General features: G+C 36.2%; 1 protein-coding gene across 6 annotated transcripts; it reads left to right on the top strand.

Moving 5' to 3' along the window:
• The first annotated feature begins 560 nt into the window (after positions 1–560).
• Positions 561–20,671, top strand: LOC110615474 (exocyst complex component SEC10b). 6 transcript variants are annotated; one of them, XR_006350701.1, is made up of 27 exons: positions 565–716; positions 859–911; positions 1,202–1,279; positions 1,388–1,642; positions 1,721–1,795; positions 1,998–2,099; positions 2,181–2,231; positions 2,313–2,418; positions 3,131–3,250; positions 13,792–13,883; positions 14,299–14,467; positions 14,547–14,623; positions 14,757–14,855; positions 14,934–15,024; positions 15,450–15,535; positions 15,619–15,792; positions 16,261–16,314; positions 16,386–16,514; positions 16,644–16,736; positions 16,818–16,964; positions 17,188–17,285; positions 17,601–17,685; positions 17,857–17,915; positions 18,806–18,904; positions 18,977–19,060; positions 19,583–19,871; positions 20,244–20,671. XR_006350701.1 is itself a non-coding variant. In XM_021757321.2 (26 exons), exons 3-26 carry the CDS (start codon positions 1,202–1,204, stop codon positions 19,659–19,661), a joined length of 2,502 nt encoding a protein of 833 aa, XP_021613013.1. In that variant the 5' UTR covers positions 561–716; positions 824–911; the 3' UTR covers positions 19,662–20,128. The 6 variants fall into 6 exon arrangements, 5 of the variants coding, with proteins under 5 accessions (XP_021613013.1, XP_021613014.1, XP_021613012.1 ...); XM_021757321.2 differs by lacking the exon at positions 20,244–20,671 and having other exon boundaries at positions 561–716; positions 824–911; positions 19,583–20,128; XM_021757320.2 differs by lacking the exon at positions 20,244–20,671 and having other exon boundaries at positions 19,583–20,128.
• The last annotated feature ends 5,204 nt before the right edge of the window (positions 20,672–25,875 follow it).

Genomic DNA, 25,875 nt, shown 5'->3' with positions numbered 1-25,875 from the left:
ATTAACTAATTTCAAAATAAATATCATATTTTATTATAAATTATATTTTCATATATTTTATATTTATTTAATTATTATAAAATTTATAAAAATTTATTTTTTGTAGAAAATAAAATTGACACTATTATATTTAAAATTGATATATTTAAATATTCATTTAAAAAAAATCTTACCATTTATTTTAATGTTCACAAAGAGTTTAAATTGATTAAGATTCTATATTATTTTATATTAATATTAATATTTTATTAATTATGTTTTTTATTAATTATGTTTTTTTATTATTTATAATATTAATAATTATTTAAAAAATTTTCTATATAAAAAATTATATATATATAACTGAATATTAATAACGTGCAATATATATTCACTAGTATAATATAAAATTGAATTTGAGATATTTTTTCCTTTGTGGGCCGGACGTTTTGCGAACATGAACAAACAGAAGCATCCGCACCAAAAGGATGAGAGTATGTTCAGCTTAATGCGGTGGACATTTAAAATTCCAAAATTATCCTATCCGTTATCGTTCGTATCTTCTGGAGCCAAGAGGCTAAAAGCGTAAACTAAAATTTGTTTTCATTGTAGTTTTCAGCGAAGAACAGTCTCCCCCCTCTCTCTCTCTCTCTCTCCAACCGAAGCGTAGGAGAAAGAGGCAGACTCCCTGGCTATCTTCTCCGCCATTGTTTCTCGGTCACCGAACCGCCGTAGAGGTACCATTTCCCGCCCCCTTATCCTCTCTCAGCATGATCTGAAGCAACATATGTTTTGCTCCTTTCATTCAATTTCGCAGATTTACTTTGTTTTTGCTTCGAGTTAGATAGCTGAACTCTGTTTACCGGATGCGTATTCTAGTACTTCAAGACGCCATTGATTGATTGTAGCTACTGGTTGAGCTGTAATTGAAGGTGAGGAAAGGATAGAAAGCTCAATTGTTTTGTAGTTTGGTTGCTGAGAAACCAAGGGAAATTAAATTTTATGTTGCATGTTTTTCCCCGGGACAAGAATTATCAGCAGCTTACTATCATATATTTATTTAGAGAAAATAGTGCATGTCCCTTTGCGCTTATTTTCTATCTATTTTTTCATCTCTTTCTCTTTAAATTTCCTATTATTCTGAACCTTCCAAATTTTATATTCCGAGAACGATTTTGTAAGCTATATTATAATGACATATTGCATATATCACGTGAACCAGATGAAAAAGAGTGTGAAGAGTGATAGTAGAGTTCCGAAATCTCCATCAGCGTTGATTCTGGATATAGATGACTTTAAGGTAAGGAACTCGGAAGGATTTACATTTGCTTATCGGATGTCACTCTCTATTTAGATTTTTTTTTTTCACACAGCTAACTGAACTGGTATATCTGAATTTAATTTGTAGGGTGAGTTTTCATTTGATGCATTATTTGGGAACTTGGTAAATGAATTACTTCCGTCTTTTCAAGAAGAAGAAGCAGATTCAGCAGAGGGGCATCGGAACATTGGTGGGAGTGATATCTTAGCAAATGGGCATGCAAGAGCCTCCTCTGATGTAGCAAAACTTGCACAAGGGCAGTCCGCTTTATTTCCAGAAGTAGATGCTCTCCTGTCTCTATTCAGGGACTCTTGCAGTGAGTTAATTGATCTTCGAAAACAGGTAGGGATTTGGAAGTGTTGTTATGCAATATACAAGGTCATTAGTATCTTTTGATTGGGTTTCCTTTTCGGTTTCAAGATTGATGGAAAGCTCTCCAATCTGAGGAAAGATGTTTCTGCCCAAGATTCTAAGCACCGCAAAACACTGGCTGAGGTTTGTAAATTGCCTTTATGCATTACTTTAATCATTTTGGAAACTGTATTGAAGTAATGGAGAGCCAAAAGAGAAAATTCTATCTCTGAAAGAAGCAAGAAAACATTGGTTTCTTATGTCTCTTAGAGACCTTGTCAATTTAACCGCAACTGTCTGATAATAATGCTTGGTAATTGATGTCAATTTCTAATTTTTATCTCAGTTGGAACAAGGTGTGGATGGATTGTTTGGTAGCTTTGCAAGGTTGGACTCACGCATTTCAAGTGTTGGACAGACTGCTGCAAAAATAGGAGATCATTTGCAAGTAAAGTTTGTGAAAGGATTGATTATTCTTTGCTTTGGTTCCAATTTTTTAGTTATATCAACAGCTCTTTGTGCCTGTTAGAGTGCAGATGCTCAGAGGGAAACTGCCAGCCAAACGATAGACCTCATTAAGGTACTCTCTCAGTCAATTTGTTTTGTTTTATTTTGCTTGGTTTCTAATGTTCTAACGCCTTGTTAATATTAATTCCTGCAGTACCTGATGGAGTTTAATGGTAGCCCAGGTGATTTAATGGAACTTTCGCCTTTGTTTTCAGATGACAGCCGTGTTGCTGAGGCTGCTTCAATTGCACAGAAATTACGTAAGATGATAATACTTCCTCTTAAAACTCTGTAATTGCAAAATTCTGTTGTCTCAACTTTTTATCCATGTGTTTGACCAGGATGATTGTTGCACTAAAATTATTGTACCTTGGTTTTGTATTCTCTCTCTCTCTCTTCTTTTGTTCAGTTAGTGAGGTCCTTTCAACTGAGCTCTAAATAAGCTTTGAACACTTAACTTTTGCAAGTTAGCCCTTTTATTTTCATTACCATTTTCGAATCATTTGCCTTCATTCATGTACTTCCAATTTCATGGTCCCTTCTCTGTCTGTTATCCTTTTTTCTTTTCCTGTAACCAATAAATATAAAGGCAAATCTACAATGTCAAGGCAAATCAAATGGAACTTTTCCTTGGGCTACTTCCTAAAGAGCCATATTGTTTTTTTAAATGTTCATGAATTATTCTTTTATGAATATTTTTATTGGGTGTTTATTTTGCTTAATTAGCAGTCTAGCAATTTTAGGACATTTACTCTGATTGAGCAAGCAAATAACAACAGAATATTTAACTTAGTTATAAAAAATCTTTGCTTCCTAGTAGATACAAGAGTGATGAACTCTTAGGGAGTAAGAGAGTTTTGCTTAATTATATTACGTTTAGTTAATTTGTTTCAAGATTACACATTTATGCATTATCTATTTCCATGATGTTTGAAGCCATACGAATTATCATAACTTTATTGTGGACTTTAGGTAACTTTGCTGAGGAAGATATGGGAAGACAAGGCATATCTGTTCCATCAGTTATGGGAAATGCAACTGCTAGCAGAGGATTAGAAGTTGCAGTTGCTAATCTTCAGGACTACTGCAATGGTATGATTTTATCAACATAAATGTTGGAAGCCTCCAAATTATTCTTGATTGCTTGCATCTTATATTTTCCTTAGGCATATTGTTAGACATAATTAGTAAAGCCTTATGGTATGGAAGGTTTAGACTTTAGACTAGGATGAGCTAGTTCCAGTTTTTTTTTTGGGTTGGGGGGAAGGGGAGGAGGAATGACCTGAATTGAACCAGACAGTAGAAGGCCAATTTTCCCATAATTCTGGTCTCAGATGGTTTCTATTAATAAAATTATATGGAGCATATGCACTACATAATTGGTAGGAATATTAAAATGGGTTGTGATAGGGGGGAAAAACTTACATGTAAACAGAAGGAACACATATAATGACTAAATTAAAAAATGGATTTTTTCCTGGTAATTGTAAGTGAAAATTTTGGAAAATATTAATTGATGTTAATTGGTGGTAATTAAGAAGCCCATGTATCTGTTAGAACTGAAGTTCTAACAGGGAAATTTAGAGAGAAGAATGGAAAGAAGAAGAATTAGAGAGGAGAGGAGAGGATAAGATTCAGAATAGGAGAAAGCAGTAGTGTTCTGTATTGAAATTTCATAATGCCTTTACATGTGGGATATACTGAGATTTTATAGATCTCAGCTATAATAACTAACTCCAGCTGTACTACAAAACAGCTGGCTGTACAAAACAGCTGTAACAGCTGGTTGTTATTTGTAACAGCAATAATACTTCTAGAGATTTCTAACCCATTACATTCTTTTTACATTCCCTTAGCATTTTCCCTATAAATACGTGACAATATCCCCCTGTTTGAGAACTTTCTTGTCCTCAAGAAAGATATCTATGCAACCCTTGAGGAAATTGATCAGTAATAAACTGAGTAGGAAGGAGATATCTATAGCATGGTTATGACTTCTATAAGATGGACACCCTTGAAGCTCTTAAAAAATGACTTAGGATTGCAGATTGCTGCAATAATTGCTGTAAATTCCTTCTTTTCCTCAGCAAGTGTAGTGAAAGTAGCAGAAACTTCCTCCTGAAGCTCACAATCTTCTTTTGGGGCAATATGCCAATTACAAAATATAGAAGTTTGAAGATCCACCCTCTTTTTGTGCAACAGTTTATAGAGTACTACAACCCAGATTGGAGGGATTCCTCACCAATACCCAATAATAGTAAGGGTTTCTGTTGTTTGGTGATAGTGATGGATGAAACTTCAAAGTCAAGCAGCACAGGGTTATGAATTTTAAGCCAATCAACCCCTAAAATCATATCAAACCCCCCTAACTCCAACATCCTCAAGTAAAATTTAAATTCATGCCCTCGCATTCTCCATTTCAATCCTGGACACTTGTGGTCACAACATAATTTCCCACCATCTACCACTGTCACAGCAGTAGGAACTATAGCCACTAACCCCAACTTTAATTCCTGAACTACTTTTTATCTATAAAGCTAGTGGTGCTACCACTATCAATTAAAATGACCAGCTGTATGTCTCCATGAAAGCCCAAAATTCTAATTGTATCCACCCCATAGGTCCCTTCAAGAGCATGTACGGATAGTGTAGCATCAGCCATGTCATTCTCCAATTCATTTCCCTGAACTTCATACCATTCATCTTCCATCCTATCCTCCTCTTTATCTCCTGTGCAAATAGCATCTAAGGTTTTGGTTTTACATTGATGTCCAGGAAAATATTTATTTCCACATCTATAACAAGGTTTGAATTGAATTTTTAGAAGGTGAGTTTTTAGAGGCTGCTTGACTCGCGGTTGTCGAGGCCGGTCAAAAATAACCTTTTTGGTTATCAACAATTTTACAACTGTAGATAGTGGCAAAAGGATCGAATCCACAGGGAATTGATACTTACTTATTTTTCTTGTCAAGACCAAGTAAATAAAAAGACAATAAAAAAAGGGGGTTTTGTGATTGTTGAGTTAAACTAGAATTGAAAGCAAGCAAGTAAAGTAAAGAATAAAGTAAAGAGAAATCAATAATGGGAAAAACCTAGTTGAATAATTGGATTCACTTTAGTTGTTGGGATTGATCATCGACACAAAGGTTCTTTCATTAGATTCAATAAATTAGTTATGGAGGTGGAATACGCTTTTCACCAATCAAATCCCTCCTTAAGCTTAGATTAATTAGGGAACGTCCTCTAATTAATCACTAATCAACAAATTGCCAAGGAACGTCCTTGGGCCATAGGCAACCAACAATTGTCAATTGCATTAAGAGATAGAGAGACCTAATTCTAGCTACCCAAAAGCTTGGCGATATTGCTAGATTATGCAATTTCCCTAGTTTTTACACCAAGTGTTCTCATGTTTGAATAATTCCAGCATTTACGGACTAAAAATTATCCAAACTAACAAATAATTACCTTGCAATCAAGAATCAAGTGGCCAATTTGATCAAAACAACAAAGCAATAATAACTTTAAGCATGAAATTGCATAAATATTGAAGAATAAAAGAAGAACATATAGGTTTAGATCTCCCAATCCATAAACAACCAAAGTTTCACCTTATTCTTCAACTAGAAAAAGGGTTTCAGCCACTCATGGCTGAAACTAACATAAAAGAAAAGAAAAGAAAACAAAAAGAAGAAGAAAAGAGGGGCTGGCGCAAGGGCGAAGCTACTGGTGAGGTTCTGCCGCAGGTGTGGTGATCCAAAGATGATCCAAGGATGATCTCTTTGCTGGTTTGCATGCCCTTTTATAGCTGAAGAGGCTGCCTTAGGGTTTCTTGATGAGATGGACTCTTTTTCCTATTTAGTCTTGAATTCTTGGAGGACAATTGTGTCTTTTTGATTCTTGGCTTCCTAAATATGTAGGAGAGAGTGCTGAGGTGTAATTAGGTGTTTCTGAGCTGTCCCACATGAGTGGAGTGCAAAAAGACTCGTGTTGACTTGGTCTTCAAATTCTGCAGATCTGTTGGTGCTGTTTGCCCGACGTTGTTTAGGCAAATAGCTCGGGCAAACAGTCTGTTTTCCCTGTTGCCTGCGCACTGCTTTCGCCCTGCTGGCTCGTTTGCCCAATCTGTTTGGGCAAACAGTCTGGTCAAACAGCAGATTATTCCTCTTCCATTTCAGCTTCAACTCTGGTTTGGGCAAACAATTTGGGCAAACCATGCTTGTGCAGTTTTGCTCTCTTTTGGGCAGATTTAAGGCCATTTTTGCCAAATTACCATTTTACTCCATTTTCTGCAAAATAAGATCAAAACCACAAAATTAGGCAGAAAATGTGTAAATCAACATAAATATCAATATGGAAAATGGGTCTAAATTTGGCTCTATCAAATACCCCCACACCTAACCCTTTGCTTGACCTCAAGCAAATAGACTTAGTCAAACAAGCCTTCTTTACTACTTGATCCTTATTACCACTTTAGCTCTCACTCTAGACCCCTACTTTGAAGCATTGCAGTGAAAAGTGTATGCACCAAGGTTACTTTCCTCTTTTCCTTGTCTCTTTTTACCTACCATGGTTAGGATTTATTTTCCTCAAGAGAGACATGCACATATTATTTGTTCAATTAAGACTTTTTCTAGCTTTCGGAGTGACTTGCTCTTACCTTGAAGTATTTTATTCAGGCTTTTGTACTTTAGATCTTGCTTGGCAAGGTCACCAACCTATTTTTGATGTGAAGGTATATATTTTTCAGTTGGTCACCTGTCCAAGTGGCTACTAGCTCTGTTCATAATCTTTTGACCATTGGAACAGTTTTTAATTTGTGCTTTTGAGGATTTTGCCTTTGCTGAATTTTCTTTCTCTCAATGATTTGGGCAAATCAACACCAATTGCTAAATTAAGTCATGTTAAGTTTATTCACACAATTTTCAATTCATTCTCTTCAATTGAGGGTCATCAATATATTTTTCACCATGGCAAGCTTAAAGATTCAATTCAAAAGGAAATTCCCAAAAATGAATACAACTCACTACAAGTGATTCAACTTAGGTTTAAAGAGTTATCACGTCAATGGGGTCATGGAAAGAAAACTCATTCAACATAGCCTATGTGTTTGAGTAGAGCATACCAAAACAGAAAAACTGTGGCTATGTGAATGTGTGTGTGTGAGTGTGAATTTAAAGCAAAAATTGAAAAAATTTACCAAATGTGTGCTAATTAAAATTAAAGCATAAAAGAAATAAAAAGAAATTAAAAAGAATGCATGAAGCATCAAAATTCAGAGATATGCACCCCCACACCTAACTCATGCATTGTCCTCAATGTATGGAAAAATTAAAGTTCAAAAAGAAAAACTGGTACTTCCCTGGTGTGGTTGTTTGCCCAGGCTGTTTGGGCAAACAGCTGGCCAAACTAGGTGTCTCTGCGTGCAGGTGGCAGAATGTGCTGCACTGGTGGCTGGCCTGCTGGTTGGTAGGCCTGCCGGTCTATCTGCTGGTTGTTTGTCCAGCTTGTGTGGGCAGACAGTATGTCAACCTTTTTCTTAGTCATCTCTGCTGTTTGCCCAGCTTGTGTGAGCAAATAGGTTGGCCAAGCAGTCTACAACCTGCAAAAGAACTGAAATTTGGAGATGGGTTAAGGCACTGGTTCCTGCACTTCTGGGTTTGTTTGCCCTGGCTATTTGGGCAAACAGTCGCATATCTCTGTTTTTATTTATTTATTTATTTATTTATTTTTTAAACAAGCTTTGTTTCTAAGGAGGATGATTTAGTGGAATCTCTTCCACCACTTCCATCATAGGGGGTTTTAGCCTCCTTTTGGCATGGAATGAATGTTCATGGAGGTGATTCTCATTTTCTGCATATTCCAAGAGTTGCTGTATGGAGATCCCTTGTTCGGGCAAACAAGATTCTGCCTTCTCTTGCTGTGTGGGCAAACAGGATTCTGCCTTGACTTGCTGTTTGGGCAGACATCAATCTTCTTGTACAATCTGCATAGCTTGTTTGGGCAAACAAGCTTCTGCCTTGACTTGCTGTTTGGAAAAGCTGGATTCTCCTTCTCTCTGCTGTTTGGGCAAACAACGACTTTCCTCATGCTCCTTTGCTGGCTGCTTTTCTGCTGTTTTTCTAGGTGAACAGTGTTCTGTTTTTGCTGTTTGGGCAACTGGTGTGGGCAAACTGAGTTTTTCTTGCTGGATGGACTTGGGCAGTCTGCATTCTGTCTTAGTTGGCTGCTGAAACTGTTTGGGCAAACAAAGGCTTGCCTGTTCTGCCCTTGCTGGCTGTTTGGGCAGACAGCAGTCTGCCTGTTCTGTCTTCTGTGTGCTTGTTTGCCCAGTCTGTTTGCTGTAGGCAGCAGTCCATTGCTGTCCATTTCAGCTCTTTTTGACTTCTTTCATCTTCTTGGCTGTCCTCCCTACAAAAATCATCGGTTAGCATATCATTTTGATTTATATCAAAAATTTCTTGACTCAAACAATCAATTATATCTAAACCATCAACAGGTTCTGGTTCAGTTGGGGCACTTTCAGAAGTTGCTGGTTTATGGATAGCAGCAGGGGATGTAATAGGTACTTCGGCTGGTGCTGATTTGCGGGCTGCAATGGTTGTGGCAGTTTGACAGCAGTTGCTGTCTCTGTTTTCAGCAACTTGGACAGCAGCAAATTCTGTTTTTTGGACAGCAGCAAAGGAAGCAGGCTGTGCTGTTTCAGTGGTGTATGTTGCTGGTTCAGCAAGTGCGACAACTTCTGGTTCAGTTGTGTTAATTTCTGAGGTTGCTGGTGTTTGGACAGCAACAAGGGATGCAATGGTGGCAGATTCCGCACTTATTGATTTTTTGACAGCAGGTTCACCAATTGCTGGTGTAATTGTGGAAGTTTCAGCAGGTATAGCAGCAAGTACTGCAGTGTTTTGTGCACCAAATAAAGTAACAGATGAAGCAAATTCAGCAGCTGATTCAGCTTCAAGTGCAGTGGAGATTTGTGCAGCATACTCAACAGCTTGTTCTGTTTCTTGGGAACTTTCATCATCAGCCTTGACATCTTGAACCTCTTCCTCTCTTCTTAATATGTGTGCATTCAATTCGGTGTTCATTTGACCCATTTGCTGTTGGATACTTTGCAAAGTCTTCATTACCTCAGCAAGATTGCAACTTTGAGGTGTTGCTTGGGCTTGATAGTTTTGATAGTTTTGATAGTTTTGGTAGTTGTCAGTCCAATCATAGCCATAGTTCTGATGGTCCCTCCAACATGGATTGTAGGTGTCCATGTAGGGATCATGTCTAGGCTGTCCATAGAATCCTCCAAATGCATGAACTGGTTGATCATCCTCATAAAGTGTAGGACATTGGGAAGTTAGGTGTCCCACATATCCACAGATCCTACATGGCCTTGGTGGCTGAAATTGTTGAGCCTGTTGAACTAGTCCTACGGCGAAATCTTTCATAAAAGATGTTAGTTCAGAAAGCTGAAAAGGGATAGCAGATGTTCTTACCTTAGCCATGAATCAATTTCTTGAGTTCAGATCTGGTCGTGAAAGAAAAACAAATAAGTTAAATCAACTCCCCGGCAACGGCGCCAATTTTTGACTCGCGGTTGTCGAGGCCGGTCAAAAATAACCTTTTTGGTTATCAACAATTTTACAACTGTAGATAGTGGCAAAAGGATCGAATCCACAGGGAATTGATACTTACTTTTCTTGTCAAGACCAAGTAAATAAAAAGACAATAAAAAAAAGGGGGTTTTGAGATTGTTGAGTTAAACTAGAATTGAAAGCAAGCAAGTAAAGTAAAGAATAAAGAGAAATCAATAATGGGAAAAACCTAGTTGAAGAATTGGATTCACTTTAGTTGTTGGGATTGATCATTGACACAAAGGTTCTTTCATTAGATTTAATAAATTAGTTATGGAGGTGGAAGACGCTTCTCACCAACCAAATCCCTCCTTAAGCTTAGATTAATTAGGGAACGTCCTCTAATTAATCACTAATCAACAAATTGCCAAGGAACGTCCTTGGACCATAGGCAACAAACAACTGTCAATTGCATTAAGAGATAGAGAGACCTAATTCTAGCTACCCAAAAGCTTAGCGATATTGCTAGATTATGCAATTTCCCTAGTTTTTACACCAAGTGTTCTCATATTTGAATAATTCCAGCAATTACGGACTAAAAATTATCCAAACTAACAAATAATTACCTTACAATCAAGAATCAAATGGCCAATTTGATCAAAACAACAAAGCAATAATAACTTTAAGCATGAAATTGCATAAATATTGAAGAATAAAAGTAGAACATATAGGTTCAGATCTCCCAATCCATAAACAACCAAAGTTTCACCTTATTCTTCAACTAGAAAAAGGGTTTCAGCTACTCATGGCTGAAACTAACATAAAAGAAAAGAAAAGAAAACAAAAAGAAGAAGAAAAGAGGGGCTGGCGCAAGGGCGCAGCTACTGGTGAGGTTCTGCCGCAGGTGTGGTGATCCAAAGATGATCCAAGGATGATCTCTTTGCTGGTTTGCATGCCCTTTTATAGCTGAAGAGGCTGCCTTAGGGTTTCTTGATGAGATGGACTCTTTTTCCTATTTAGTCTTGAATTCTTGGAGGGCAATTGTGTCTTTTTGATTCTTGGCTTCCTAAATATGTAGGAGAGAGTGCTGAGGTGTAATTAGGTGTTTCTGAGCTGTCCCACGTGAGTGGAGTGCAAAAAGACTCGTGTTGACTTGGTCTTCAAATTCTGCAGATCTGCTGGTTTCCTGATTGCTGGTGCTGTTTGCCCGACGTTGTTTGGGCAAACAGCTCGGGCAAACAGTCTGTTTTCCTGTTGCCTGCGCACTGCTTCCGCCCTGCTGGCTCGTTTGCCCAGTCTGTTTGGGCAAACAGTCTGGTCAAACAGCAGATTATTCCTCTTCCATTTCAGCTTCAACTCTGGTTTGGGCAAACCATGCTTGTGCAGTTTTGCTCTCTTTTGGGCAGATTTAAGGCCATTTTTGCCAAATTACCATTTTACTCCATTTTCTGCAAAATAAGATCAAAACCACAAAATTAGGCAGAAAATGTGTAAATCAACATAAATATCAATATGGAAAATGGGTCTAAATTTGGCTCTATCACTGCTGCTGCTATGACTGTGGTACTTGGACTGGTGATGAAAGAAGTGTTACTGCCTTTAGTAGCGGTTAAATTAGTTTTTTGGTCAGTGTTTGGTGGCCGAGGTGGGTATGGATGTGCTTGATATGGTCTGTTATAGTTGTTTGTAGGATTTGTTTGTGCTATTTGGTTACTGGTGGTAGTGCTTGGGTAGGTATTTCTGAAGGATCTAAAAGAGCTGGTGTTTCCTCTGTTTGTTTGGTCTTTGTCTAACAATTGTTCCTGTAATCTCGCTACTTCTACTCCTTGGGACAAGGAAACAGGTTTCATCATTCTAACCATTAATCTAATCTAATCCTTCATCCCTCCAATAAAATTAAAAAGGAAGTAAGTTTCCCCCACCTTGAGCATTAACCTCTCTGACCTAATCCTTGTATCCTCAAATTCATCTTGATACTCTTCAACAAAATTTCTTATCTCAATTTCATAAATCCTTCCACTATATTCTCTAATCCATCATCTCCAAATCTATTACATATTGCCCTCTCAAATTCCTCCCAAGTATGCTCTCTATCCTTGTTCCAATTATGAAATCACGAATCAGCCTTGTCCATTAAAAATAAACTAGCTAATTGCACCCTCTGTTCATTAGGAACTCTAAATTTCAAAATACTTCGCACACTTCCTTAACCAAGCTCTTGGCTCCTTTCCCTTAAAAGTAACTAACTCAACTTTGGACAACATTTGAGTCATCTCATTACCGCAGAAGGGATTAGGGAGAGTACCTAAGATGTCTTTATCCTTAGCTAGAATAGGCTGGTTCTCTTTTTGATTCGAGAGTAGTTCCCTATTGTACACAGAAGCTGATTGGAGTATTCAATTTTCTGATCTACTTCCACCTTCACTAGAAATCCCAACTTATTTACCCTTCTCAGCCACATGTTCGATCATCAAAGCTCACAATTCATCCAAAATCGCATTAGTATTTTGGCAATTTTTCCTCACTTCTTCCTTGAATTCCGTGAGTTCATCTCCATTTTTCTGGGTTAATTCCTACTACATTCTCACTTGTTCTTCCACCTCAGCGATTCTCACCATCTCCTGACTCACCACAGTAGATTGGGTCATAGTTGCAGAACCAAACAACAATTACCCTGTGTATCCGAGGATGCACAGGCACTGACACCAATTGTTAGAACTGAAATTCTAATATGGAAATTTAGAGAGAAAAAAGAAGAAGAAGAATTAGAGAGGAGAGGAGAGAATAAGATTCAGAATAGGAGAAAGTAGTAGTGTTTTGTATTGAAATTTCATAATGCCTTTACATGTGGTATATACTGAGATTTTATAGATCTCAGCTATAGTAACTAACTCCAGCTGTACTACAAAACAGCTGTAACAGCTGGTTGTTATTTGTAACAGCAATAATACTTCTAGAGATTTCTAACCCATTACATTCTTTTTACATTCCCTTGGCATTTTCCCTATAAGACTTGACAGTATCCTTCTCGGGTTAAAGGAATCAAAGGTCACAAGTTCTTATCTACAACCTATCATAATCCATATTTGTACCCATGTTACTTTGACTTGTGAAGTCTTTGTTGGTAGACTTGATGGTATTCTCGTGTTGGCTTTGTTTGGCCTTAATCCAGAGCCTCCAAAGATTCAAATTGCAAATTAGGGTCTCATCAAGTACACTCTGTCTAGCATTAAATGTTTGTTTGGTGACACTTGTTGACATGGTCGCTCCTAGATTCCCTTTGCAATTTTTCATAGAATAGAAAAATGGGTTCATGCTTTTTGCACTAATTTAAGGATTGGAAAGAAAGAACCAGAGTCATCACAAATTGAAACACAATTGTTAGACAAATATCAAGTTCAATCGTATTATTTGACTCTCCTGGTTGTTTTTTTGTAACGAAATTTTTGTTACGCTTTCCAACGTTCGTAGATGGTCATTTGATTGAATAGACGATTGAGGGGCACATTGCGGAAAAACAGTGCAATGGGATTAATACATTTCTACAATATTTTCCCTTGTGTAATTTTCATAATATCATTTTTCTACTCCCAAGCGTTCATAATAAGCAGTAAAAAACCTCAAGTATTTTTTTATACAAATTATATTTATTTGGTTTACAACTCACGCAAGGAAAAATGTTCATTAACAAAGCACAAAATGAATTTCTGTAGCCATGTTTCATTTAGTATTTTATATTTGGAATTCCAATGGTGAGCCACATTCTTTGCAAATTTTCTAGGTCTCTTGTCATGATTTTGACAATAACTCTAATCTTTTGTGAAACTATAATGCATCCGCAACATAGTGACATTCTTAGTAAGTTGGATGTTAAACATTGAAAGTTCTTAGCTAACCCAAGTTTAGAATATCTTTATACTAGTTCACTAGCATCTGCCTTCAGCTCGCCAAAAAGAAGAAATTTTAGTTGGGTCTGAAAAGACATTCTCTTATTGTTAGTTTTGTCTCTTTCCTTCTAATGTTAGTAATGACCTTTTGACCTTTTTAATGCTATTTTTCTTTTTGTAGAACTGGAGAACAGGTTGTTGGCTCGATTTGATGCAGCATCTCAGAGAAGAGAATTGTCTACCATGGCAGAATGTGCTAAAATTTTATCTCAGGTGATTATTTTTCCTATGTGATTAGACAATCCTTTTGATATTAGCGCCAAACTAATGGCTACATGATTAATGCTAGACTTTTCCTCCCCTTATGTACTCTTTTTTATTTTCCATATTTAAATATGCATGTGTGAGATGGTTTATTGGTCATTCATTTTCACAATTTGTAGTTAGATTAATAGCTGTTTGTGATTTGAAGTCCTATGTAAGGTGTTTTTATTTCTCTCTCTCTCTCTCTCTCTCTCTCTCTCTCTCTCTTGAAAGGGGATTTCATATCAATTTCTAATGTTGATTGCTCAAATTTACCTTGTCATTGTTTTATTTGTGGTTTTGTGGCTTAAATTTTTCTCACTTCTTACATCTTTCCTCTTCTGTTTATCTGTTAGTAATGTGGCTCATGTCCTTTTCATTGCAGTTTAACAGGGGCACCAGTGCAATGCAACATTATGTAGCAACACGGCCAATGTTCATTGATGTGGAAGTCATGGATGCAGACGCGAGATTGGTTCTTGGTGATCAGGTTTCTCAAGCTAGTCCCAGTAATGTTGCTCGTGGGCTTTCTTCATTGTACAAAGGAATTACAGGTCCATATTCCATACTATTGCAAGAGGTTGAATTCTTCAGACTGTATATTTATGCATCTTTTCTTTTTCGGTTGAGAAGACACGGTTCGTAAAGAGGCAGCCACAATCATGGCAGTATTTCCTTCTCCTAATGATGTCATGTCAATTTTAGTGCAGGTACTCTGGCATGCAGTTATTTTTTTTTTATAACTTGCATTTTATGTTGCTGGACACATGGCATGATACTACTTTCTTAATTTGTTTGTGATTTCATAACAGTGACTAGTTTCCTAACTATATGATTATGCAGCGAGTTTTGGAGCAGCGAATTACAGCCCTTTTGGACAAATTGTTAGTCAAACCTTCTCTTGTGACTTTACCTCCTGTGGAAGAAGGTGGACTTTTATTGGTGAGTGGAATTTTCTTTTCTTATTTAATGTAAAGTGATTTGTGTCCTAACACAATTTGCATTTGATTGAGGCTTCAGTATCTTAGAATGCTAGCAGTAGCATATGAAAAGACTCAGGAACTTGCTAGAGACCTACGAGCTGTGGGATGTGGTGACTTGGATGTTGAGGGTAATGAATTAACCCATCTGGTTCCCTATTTAAGTTTCTGCAATAGTGATATAAAGTTGCAGCGTTTGTGGAAAAACATGTCGTATATCTGTTTAATGTCTTGTAACCACATGTTTCTTGTGTATTGATTATTGTTACACTAGTTGCTCATGTGGCAATCGGGGCATTTGGCCAACTCATATGCTAAGCCTTTTTGGAAGACTCTTGTCCATGATTTAATAAACTCTTGAGTGGATAACAGTGTTAATGTTGAATGAAATGTGTTTACAGCCTTTTGTATTTGTCCTTGCTGAGAACAGTGTTTTAATAGCAGCTTGATACATTTGAATTCATATGGCTACAGCCTAACTTGATACATTTGTACACTTTATTTTGCTTTCCTTTGTTTTAAGAGCAACAAGTTCCTCTGTTGAATGTTGTTACAGGCCTCACAGAATCTCTCTTTTCTTTGCACAAGGATGAGTATCCTGAACATGAGCAGGCCTCTCTTAGACAATTATATCAAGCAAAGGTTTGCAATGATTGTGTTATTCTTGATCAAATTTTTAATGCAAACTTTGGTTTCAAGGCAACAGGCTATATTGCTTCATGCAGATGGAAGAATTGCATGCTGAGAGCCAGCACCTTTCTGAGTCAACCGGGACAATTGGGCGATCAAAAGGAGCTTCTGTAGCATCTTCCCACCAACAGATATCTGTTACTGTTGTGACAGAATTTGTGCGTTGGAATGAAGAAGCAATATCAAGATGCAATCTGTTTACATCTCAAGTAACGTTTTCATCTTACACCACATGCAGTGGTGAATTGTTTTAGCTTTATTTATTTTTTATTTTCTGTGGTAGTTAAGGTTCTGAAGCTCATTTACTTGCCACTGGTGGAAATTTATGTACTCTGCCCTTAGTGTTTGTTGAGGTTGTAGATGCCTTGAAACAGATACAACATTGAATACTAAAAGCAAAACAAATGAGCTAAAGAAATTGGGCATGCATATAAGACACAATGTTGGCTGCAATGAGGTTTAGTTTAGATTCGAGTCTGATGGAAGCTGTCTTATTCACTTCTATATTTTTCCAGAGAAAGAATGAAAAAAAAAAAGAAGAAAGAACTGAAAAAATTGCCTAATTTTTAGTATGATAAGAGCTTAAAGATGAATATGCTTTCTCTCTCTATATATTTTTTGGACATCAGTATTTTATTTCTTGTTTATCAATTGATTTCAAATGGGTTTTTCTACAGCCTAGTATCCTTGCAGCCAATGTGAAAGCAGTGTTCACTTGCTTGCTAGACCAAGTGAGTTGCTTAACTGAAATCAGTTATCTGCTAACTCCTTTTGTGAGTACTCAGCTTTTTCCAATAAGCAGGTTGCACAATATATAACAGAAGGTCTTGAAAGGGCTAGAGACGGCCTGACTGAAGCTGCAGCTTTGAGGGAAAGATTTGTTCTTGGCACAAGTGTTAGTAGAAGGGTGGCTGCAGCAGCTGCTTCTGCAGTAATTACCTAACCATGTGCCTGCCTTTGCATATTAATTATCTGTTCAATGTCCAAGATATACCTTGTTATACATGAATATAATTAGCCCATAATAGTTGAATTAAGTGAAATTGCTGTTGATTTGTAGGCAGAAGCTGCTGCTGCTGCTGGTGAGAGCAGTTTCAGATCTTTCATGGTTGCTGTACAACGGTGTGGCAGTAGTGTGGCTATAGTTCAGCAAGTATGTTGGGTTGCACTAATGTTGTTGAGTTATTATCGAGCAACATCTTGAGACTTAATTTGGTTTGATTTTTTTCTGCAGTATTTTGCAAATTCTATATCTCGCCTCTTACTGCCTGTGGATGGTGCTCATGCGGCTTCATGTGAAGAAATGGCAACAGCTATGTCCAGTGCTGAGGCTGCTGCTTATAAAGGGCTTCAGCAGTGCATTGAAACTGTTATGGCTGAGGTTGAGTCTTGACTTACAGTCTTTTACTTCAATGATCTCTTCTAGTGGGCTATTACAAATCTTTAATTAATCATATGATTGTTTTTTTTTGTCAGTTTCTCCTGTTTTACATTATGTATTTCCTTTTGCACATTTATTTACTTTTCTTTATTATTATTATTACTATCATCATTGTCATCATCTTCTTCTTCTTTTTCTTCTTCTTCGTGATACTTCTGTGTAGGTAGAGCGATTGCTATCAGCTGAACAAAAGGCAACAGATTATCGATCACCAGATGATGGTTTTAATCCTGATCATAGACCTACGAATGCTTGCACAAGGTATGAATATAACCAACTCGAAAACTATAAACTTTTGTTTTGAACTGAATGAGCAGATTCCTAGCATGTGAGAAATGTGTGGAATATGTACATTTTGTTTAGCCGTTGTTCTATCTCTTTGATGATGTGTTTGCTTTCCAGCCGAGCAGTACTGAAATTTCAGCACTAATCCTTCAGAGAATAGGGTGATGAAAATGGGTTTTTCAAATATCCACTGCATACTTTCATGTCAACTAATGTTATCTTTTATCAAAGAAAAATATCTCTTTCTTCTATTCTCTTTGCAAAATGACATTTTTCTCTTCTTTTGGCTAGAGTGGTGGCATACCTTTCTCGTGTGCTTGAGGCTGCATTCACTGCATTAGAAGGTCTTAACAAACAAGCATTCCTCACTGAATTGGTATGAAAATTTTTCTTCTGAGATTCTTTTTGACCCTTCTATACTCATTGCTTGGCTATCTGTGACCCAGTTTTCTGACTGTCGCTATTTTCTTATATCGAAATGAACTTTATTCAGATGATATTTACATGAACAGTAGAAAGTTAACATGTGATTATTTATTTCTTTTAGGGAAATCGCTTACATAAAGAACTGCTTAATCACTGGCAGAAATTCACTTTTAACCCCAGGTAATTCATCTTTCTTTGAAGTTCCATGCTGTAAACTTTTACCTTGGTAATCTTTGTTCACATTTATGGTTTTATTTTTCCTCTTTTACTAAAGAGTAAGTCAGCTTCAGTGATTGCATGTCGAAAGTGTTTCCCAAAGTTCTTCTGTCTATCTAGAATTTGTTGACTCGAATGATAAAAAGTTGGAGACAGCATTTAGTTCCATTTTTAATTCAATAAGCTGTTGTAGGGCTGGCCACCTGGCCGGTTCCAGTTTCAGGGGAGGGGAACCAGGCCACATGGTCTGCCTCAGTTCAGGTTCTAGTTTTTTTATCAAACCCAATATTTTTTTAAAGAAAAAAAAATCGAGTTTTGGCTCTAGAATGGAGCAGATCAGATCTGCCCAACCAGTTCCAATCCGCTTCATGACTGGTTTGGACCAGTTCCAATCTGCTTCACAACTGGTTTGGACTGTTCTAGTTTTAGTTCCGGACCAGACTGTGGCTGGATCCAGTGTGTAGCATTTATTATGTCGATGGTCTCATAAGCATGTAAGTGCTAACAATTTGATATTGGGGTTGCTCCTGCTCCTGGGTATTGTATTTTAGTAGATAGCTTGCCATTACCTAAGTTCTTTTCTGCTTTTGGAAGGCTGGAAGTGACACTTTAGAAGCTTATGTAATTATTTTTTCCTGGTGAGGAATTACCCCCTTTTGCAATTACCAACATTCTAGTGCTGGTATAGATCTTTTTTCCCTACCATGTAAAATATTCTTCAGTACACGATGCAGCAATTGTTGTTCTTACTTTGGCTATTTCCCTTTCCTTAAAATAAATATTATTATTATTCCATGGGCACCTGGAATTTGTAACATTTTTGTTTTGTCTTCCACCGTCTGTTCTCTCTGCAGTGGAGGACTGCGGCTGAAACGTGACATAACTGAGTATGGAGAATTTGTGCGAAGTTTCAATGCTCCTTCTGTTGATGAGAAATTTGAATTATTGGGCATGTAAGTTAGAGGAGGCTTAAATATTTATTTATTTGGATCAGCTCTGCTCAATGACTAAATTATTGTCTGCAGAATGGCAAATGTATTCATTGTGGCTCCTGAAAGCCTCTCCTCTTTGTTTGAGGGTACCCCCAGCATCCGTAAAGATGCGCAAAGGTATCATTAATAATATTTATATTCTGCTTCAATGTATTAGCATTGGTTGTTTGTAGTCACAGCTTATGACTTTAATCCCAAACTTATAGGAGTTTGGCTATGTGAGTATACATCTTCCATTCCATTCTCCAGACTGTTTTCTCAAATGTAAATCAATTCCTTCAACTGCAATTCTTTAGGAAAATTTTTGACAGAAATAATTTCAAAAATATTGCATGAAATACTTGCTATTACATGACTTGTTACCTTTGGTTAACTGAAAAAGAGAAAAAGGGGGGGTGGGGGTGGGGGACCAAAATTGTTCAAATGCAAAAATCGTGAATATATATCCATTCAATAGAGGTAAGGAGAATATCTCAAAATCTGTCTTCAGCCAGAACACTAGGAAGGAACAACACACTAAGGAGTGGTGTAGTTATGACCCACCCCACCTCTCACTCCCCCCCTCCTCCCCTCTTTAGGTTTCTTATTATCAAAGTTGCATCTCTGATGAATAAACTTTGATCCGGCTGTCAATTTCAGGTTTATTGAGCTTAGAGAGGATTACAAGAGTGCAAAACTTGCATCCAAGCTTAGCTCCTTGTGGACGAGTTCTAGTTGATAAAGAAATGGCAGGCTGACATATGCAGCTTCCCTTAATTCTTTGGATCTCTTACATCAGAGCATCAATATATGTTGCCTCAAGCTGTTCCAGATGTTGTGGGAACTGTGAAGTTTGATTGTTTTGTTAGCTATAAGACCATGTTAAACAGCTGGTTGCAAATCAAGCTTTTTTCCTATGCCATTGAGCCATCAGTGGGCAGGAAATCAGGTAGAGTTCCTTCCTCCTCCTTTATTCCTTCCAAAATCCTTTTCTTAGTGTATATTTTTTACTATGTTGATAGATTTGTATCTTTTTAATGCTCTAATTTTAGATGTTAGGTTTGTTATGATTTTACATTTCAAAGAAAGATTCTTCTTTATCCTTGTAAATGATACTAAATATGTTAGGGGTGATTTGTTGGATTTGAGTGATGCATAATGGAGTGTTTGATGTATAGCAATGAACATGTAATTTTCTTGTCAAAATTTTAGCGTGAATGCGATATTAACACTTATCCAAATTAAGGTTCTTAATCTTTGGCACACTGCTGTTGATGCTTGGCCTTTCCACTTCCTGGCTATATTTGCATTTGTATTGTAGCGTCCCTTGAACTCTTGATGGGGACTTTCCTGCGGGGTCGCAATTGAACTTGATGGTACCTTGGGCCCAGACTCCATCCATCATTGCTTGGTCTAGAGGACTGGTTAGATGAGATTTGCTCTTGTAGCCATGTCCACAAAAGTCGACTCCATTTGTTTTAACTTGAGTTGTGGTCGCTTTCTAGAATGTATATGGTTCGTTGTCTCTGAATATTGGTGGAGAAATACGAGGGGCGGACCAAGGTTGAAAGGAAAGATCTACAACGTGTGGCGTTGAGCTGAATTGTGGAAGATCTAGGGTATAATCTCACTAACTGCATGATTCTATAAGCTGGACTCGACTTAAGTACTTTACCATGTCCCTTTTGCTACTATTGTCTTGGGAAATTTAAACAATATAACTTGGTGTGTGTGTGTATATATATATATATATTTTTCACCTATCTTTGAATACTTGGAGAAAGAAACATGACGGCTAAGTTGACACAAGATAGGATCTTGCAATTCCCACTCTAGAAAAGCTTAGTACTTATTCCTTTTCTTAATATCCAAGTTGCTTCTATGCAAAAAATTGAGCCCAAGCACTGGATTCCGTACTAAAAGTCTTGTCTTAAGAATTTTCAGTATCTGTGCTCTTGTCTATGGATTAAACCCAAAACACACCAGAAAGCTGCGATAGCGTCTAATGATGCAGCGGGCACAACTGAAGGTTCAAATTGCAAGTATGGTTTACCTTCATCCAAAAATATATGAATTATATAAGATTAAATACATATTTGCACACTTGTATTTTAATATTTTTATCTATAAATAGCTTAATTTAATCATGATTTAATAAATACTTGAATTTTAAAAAGTATTATTTTTACATATAATTTTATTAAATTCATAGTTTTAAAATTATATTTAAAAATAAATTATTAAATTTATGGTTAAATTTATAATTTTAAAATTGTGTTTAAAAATAATTTTTTTTAAATTTATGATTTTAAAATTTTATTTAAAAGTAGATTTTTTTTTAAAGTTTAGATGTTTAAAATAATATTTTGTAAAAATTATTTTTTAATCTCTGAAATGTAACGTAATTAATATTTTTATCCTTTTATTTTGACAATCCAACATTTAAGTTTTTCATTTTCTATTCCGTCCAAACTCGTAGCCCTTCCATTCAAAATAATATTTTAGTAGTGGTAGTGACATTTTTTTTTCACAAAATCTCTTGATAAACTTATTAAAACCCACTCAACGGGAATGTTTTGATTTCCATTTCCACAACATTGTTGATTCTTTCTTTCTTTTTTTTTTTTTATTTCTTTCTCATTATCATCTCTTTATTTTCCTTTAACCATTGTTGATTCTTTTTTTTTTTTCATTTTCATCTTTTTAGTCCCTCTATTTTTTTTGTCTCTCATATATTTTCTATTTCATTTCGGTCATGGTTGTGAATTATTGTTGAGGAAAAATAATGTTTGTATTAAGTGGGTCTACCAGATATTAGAATGAAAGATTAAAGAATGTGAACTATAGATATGAAAAATGGCCGAAATAAAGATTTCTGAGTCAGCCGAAAACTTAATAAATATATTATTTTTGCAAAGATAATGTATGAAGAAGTTTTTGTAGGTGGTGTAAACTTATGAATCAAAGTTTAACTCCATCTAGTGGTAGAAGGATAAAAAAAATGAAAAAAGAACATTTATAGAAGAAATGCTAGAAAAGGTAATAGAAAATATTGCAAAGATGAAGAATGAATTGAAGAAAATGAAAAAAGAACAAAGAGTTATTAGGAATGAGATTGCAAATATTGGAGATTATATGTCAATGAGAATAATGTATATTATTTTGATTTTTGTTGTAATTGGAATAATAAGGAAAGTGATTTGAAATAATATTAGAAATTATTTTTTTTATTAATATATTTTTGTCCAACTATTTGTAGTACAAAAAATTAAAATATTTGAATATTTAATTTTATGAGAACGTAAGTGTTTAAAATACTGAGCATATGAAGACTAAAGTCTCTGAAAAATTAAAAATATGAAGACTATAGTGTTTATATATTTAAATGTATATAGACTATAGTGTTGTGAATGTTTAGTTAATTAAGTATCATTCACAAATATATTATTTTGTTACAAAGTACATAAAAATATTTAAAAAGTAGCCAATAAGAAATGTAAATGTATACACAAGATCTAAAAAAAACTACATATTTATTCATATAAAAGATTGATCACTTGAATAACAACATCAGTCTTATCATTCTACTGGTTAAGTCTATTACATTATAAATGAAATTTATCCATTATATCACAAAATATATATAAAAAAAAAACTATCTAAATTCTTCAAATTTGTCTAAAATAACTTTACAATATCTGTATATCTGAAATAATCATTATATATTCAAAATAGTTGCACATCAAAAGCTCTTAAGAAGATCAATATATGTTCAAAACCTGCAAATCAAATCTGTAAAAAAATATATATCAAAAAGCTACATACTAATTATGTATAAAAAAATTACAATTTCATCCAATCTGAACAAAATAAAACTTATTAAATTTGTCCAAAAAAACATATTGCATATCCAATATATTCAACAAAAAACTCACAACCTGCTGATCAAATCAAATTTAGACCCATTTATCATGTTGTTATTAATGTTAATTTACACATTTTCTGCCTAATTCTGTAGTTTTGATATTATTTTACAGAAAATGGTGTAAAGAGGTAATTTGGTGAAAATGCTCTTAAAACTGCCTAAAAGAGGATAAAGGAGAATAAGCATGGTTTGCCCAAATTGTTTGCCCAAGCCAAGTTGCAGCTGAAGTGAAGATAAATAAGGAAAGTACAGACAGCAGAGTAGTGGGAAATTCAAATTTCAAATCTTCAAGAAGTCTTTCCCTTATTAAAAATGTGAAAACACCTCAGCGCTCAATTATGCTTATTTAGAAAGCCAAATCTCAAGAAAGTACACTTGCATTCTAAGAGTTCAAAATTTAAAATTCAAAATTCAAAGGAGAACTCTATCTCAATAAGGAAATCTAGAGCAACACTTTCAGCTATAAAAGGATCATAAACAAGCAAGAGAGAAGCTTCTCCACTTTCGGATTTGAAGAGCTATGTGCCTCCCTCTCCAAGCCGCCAATCGATTCCTCTTTCCTCTTCTCTTTCTTTTATTTTTGTGTTTTGTTTCAGCCATGAGTGGCTGAAACCTCTTTTTCTAGTTGAAAATTAGGTGAAATTTCAAGTTGTTTATGGATTGGGAGATCTGAACATATATTGTTTATCTTTTGTTTATCAATATTTATGCAATTTCATGCTTAATTCCATTTTTGCTTTGTTGTTTAGATCAATAGGCCCATTGATTCTTGATTGCAAAGTAATAATTTGTTAGTTTGGATAGTTTTAAGTCCGTAATTGCTTAGATTATTCAAACACAAGTAACTCTTGGTGTAAAAATCAAGGAGATTGCATAATTTAGTGATATCACCATACGTTTGGGTAGCTAGAATTAGGTCTCTCTATTTCTTAATGCAATTAACAGTTGATTGATGGTAAATGCCTCAAGTTCCTTGGCAACTTATTGATTAGTGATTAATTAGAGAACGTTTCTTAGTTAATCTATGATTAAGGAGGGATATGGTGGTGAGAAACGTCTTCCACCTCCATAACTAATTTATTGAATCAAATAAAGAAACCTAAGTGTCAATGATCAATCCCAAAAACTGAAGTGGATCCAATTCTTCAACTAGAGCTTTTCTCATATTTGAATCCTCTTTACTTTAATTATTTGCCTTACTTTATTGTTTTCGGTATTAGTTTAATTCAACAAATCTCAAAACCCCCCATTTTACTTTTATTATCTATTTATTTACTTAGTGTTGATAAGGAAAATAGATGAGTATCAATTCCCTATTAATTCGATCCTTTTACCACTATCTACAGTTGTAAAATTGTGGATAATCAAAAAGGTTATTTTTGACCGGTTTCGACAACCACACAGTCATCTGCACACTTGTTCACAAAAAATATCACAACAAGCAAAAAAAACTGTCCAAAAAAATATGTTTCAAAATGTCTTTAATTTTTCAAAAAGTATTTTAGTTTACTGATGTTTGGCTATGGAATTTCATTGGTTGAGTAGAATTAATGTTTATTGTCTCTTGTTCAGTCTTCTCCATTTCAAAATGACTTCCCTAACAGTCAAAATTAGTAGAAATAGTCAAATAAATTGAAATAGTAAATGGACATATATTGTAATACCCGGCTAGACTTCGGTATCGGAATTCCTACCGTCCGGTGGAATCCCGGATGTCGGAGACCTCTAGAAGGGTAAAATCATGTTTTTTGTAAAATGTTTTCATGTTTTTAATGGTTTTAAGTATGGAAGAAAATGAGTTCTTGCATGAAAATAGCATTTGAGGAAAACCCAGGTTCGACCGCCGAAAGTCAAGTTCGGCCGCCGAACATGCATGCGTTTTGGAGGCACGTTAGGCCCCCGAAAGCATGAGTGAGGGAAGTCCAGGTTCGGCCGCCGAACCTCATGTTCGGCCGCCGAACATGACATGCATGCGGAGGCACATTCGGCCCCCGAACGTGGTCTGGCCAGCCACTATAAAAGGGTCCCTTAGCCGAAAACGGGCGAGCTTTTTCCCATTTTCGGCCAAGGTGAGCTCTCCGCCGTCTCTCACCCATTTTTGATGTTCTTCCTCTAAATCTTTCGAGATTTTCACTTGTTTTCACTTGGTTTTGAAGATTTAAGCTTTTGAAACAAGTTTTGGAGCTTTGGGAACTCAGGAGCTCATTTTCGTGGATCTCCAAGTTTAGGTCGTCTCCCTCTCGATCTTCAAGAGGTAAGAGCCGATCTTAAGCTCCTTATGAGTTCTAAATAAGTTTTATGCAAGATCTAAGGGTAGAAATGCATGTTAGGGTATATGTTGAGTTATGGGTATATATTGATGTTTTGAACAATGTGTGTTGTTTAAGTATGTTTGAAGTGTTGTAGTTGGGGTATTTGATGTTTTGAGGCCCCTAGGAACTTGTATGCATGTTTTAGTTGAGATTTATGCATGATTTGAGGTTTTGGGAGGCAAGGGGTTCATGTGAACCAAGTTTCTGCCCTTCTGGCAGAAACCAGGTTCGGCCGCCGAAGGGAGTTTCGGCCGCCGAACCCCCTTTGTGGAGGCAGCATTCGGCTGCCGAAGTTGCCCCCGAAAAGAGACTTTCGTCTCTGTCTGGGACTTTCGGCCGCCGAAGGTGCCGCCGAAAGTGCCTGACTTTCGGATCTGTCCAGGACTTTCGGCCGCCGAAGGTGCCGCCGAAAGTGCCCTGTTCAGCCATTTCTTGCATGTTTTTATGTGATGTTTTCAGGATGTTTTAGGGGGTTTTTGGGGAATATATTAGAGTTGTATTTATGTCTGTTTGGTCCCTCATTTGAGTCCACCTGTGTAGGTTCGGACCCGAGGAACCGAGGACCCCAGCAGTGAGTTCAGCTGCTTCGGTGTTGTCAGAGTCAGCCAGAGGTGAGTGGAACTAAACTCAATCTTTTAAATTAAATGTTTTATCATGTTTCATGCATCATGATTATGTAACAGGATGATTGCATTAGTATTCACGAATATGCCGCA

The sequence above is a fragment of the Manihot esculenta genome, chromosome 5 (assembly GCF_001659605.2).
Source record: "Manihot esculenta cultivar AM560-2 chromosome 5, M.esculenta_v8, whole genome shotgun sequence".
NCBI lineage: Eukaryota > Viridiplantae > Streptophyta > Magnoliopsida > Malpighiales > Euphorbiaceae > Manihot > Manihot esculenta.
Note: the sequence above shows the minus strand (reverse complement) of the source record. Positions and strands in the feature narration are given on the sequence as shown.

Excerpts from the sequence above, each read along its gene's own strand:
- LOC110615474 (XM_021757321.2), top strand. The coding sequence starts at position 1,202 with ATGAAAAAGAGTGTGAAGAGTGATAGTAGAGTTCCGAAATCTCCATCA. Across the intron at positions 2,100-2,180 it reads AAATAGGAGATCATTTGCAA|AGTGCAGATGCTCAGAGGGA; the intron begins GTAAAGTTTGTG and ends TGTGCCTGTTAG. Across the intron at positions 2,232-2,312 it reads AAACGATAGACCTCATTAAG|TACCTGATGGAGTTTAATGG; the intron begins GTACTCTCTCAG and ends TAATTCCTGCAG.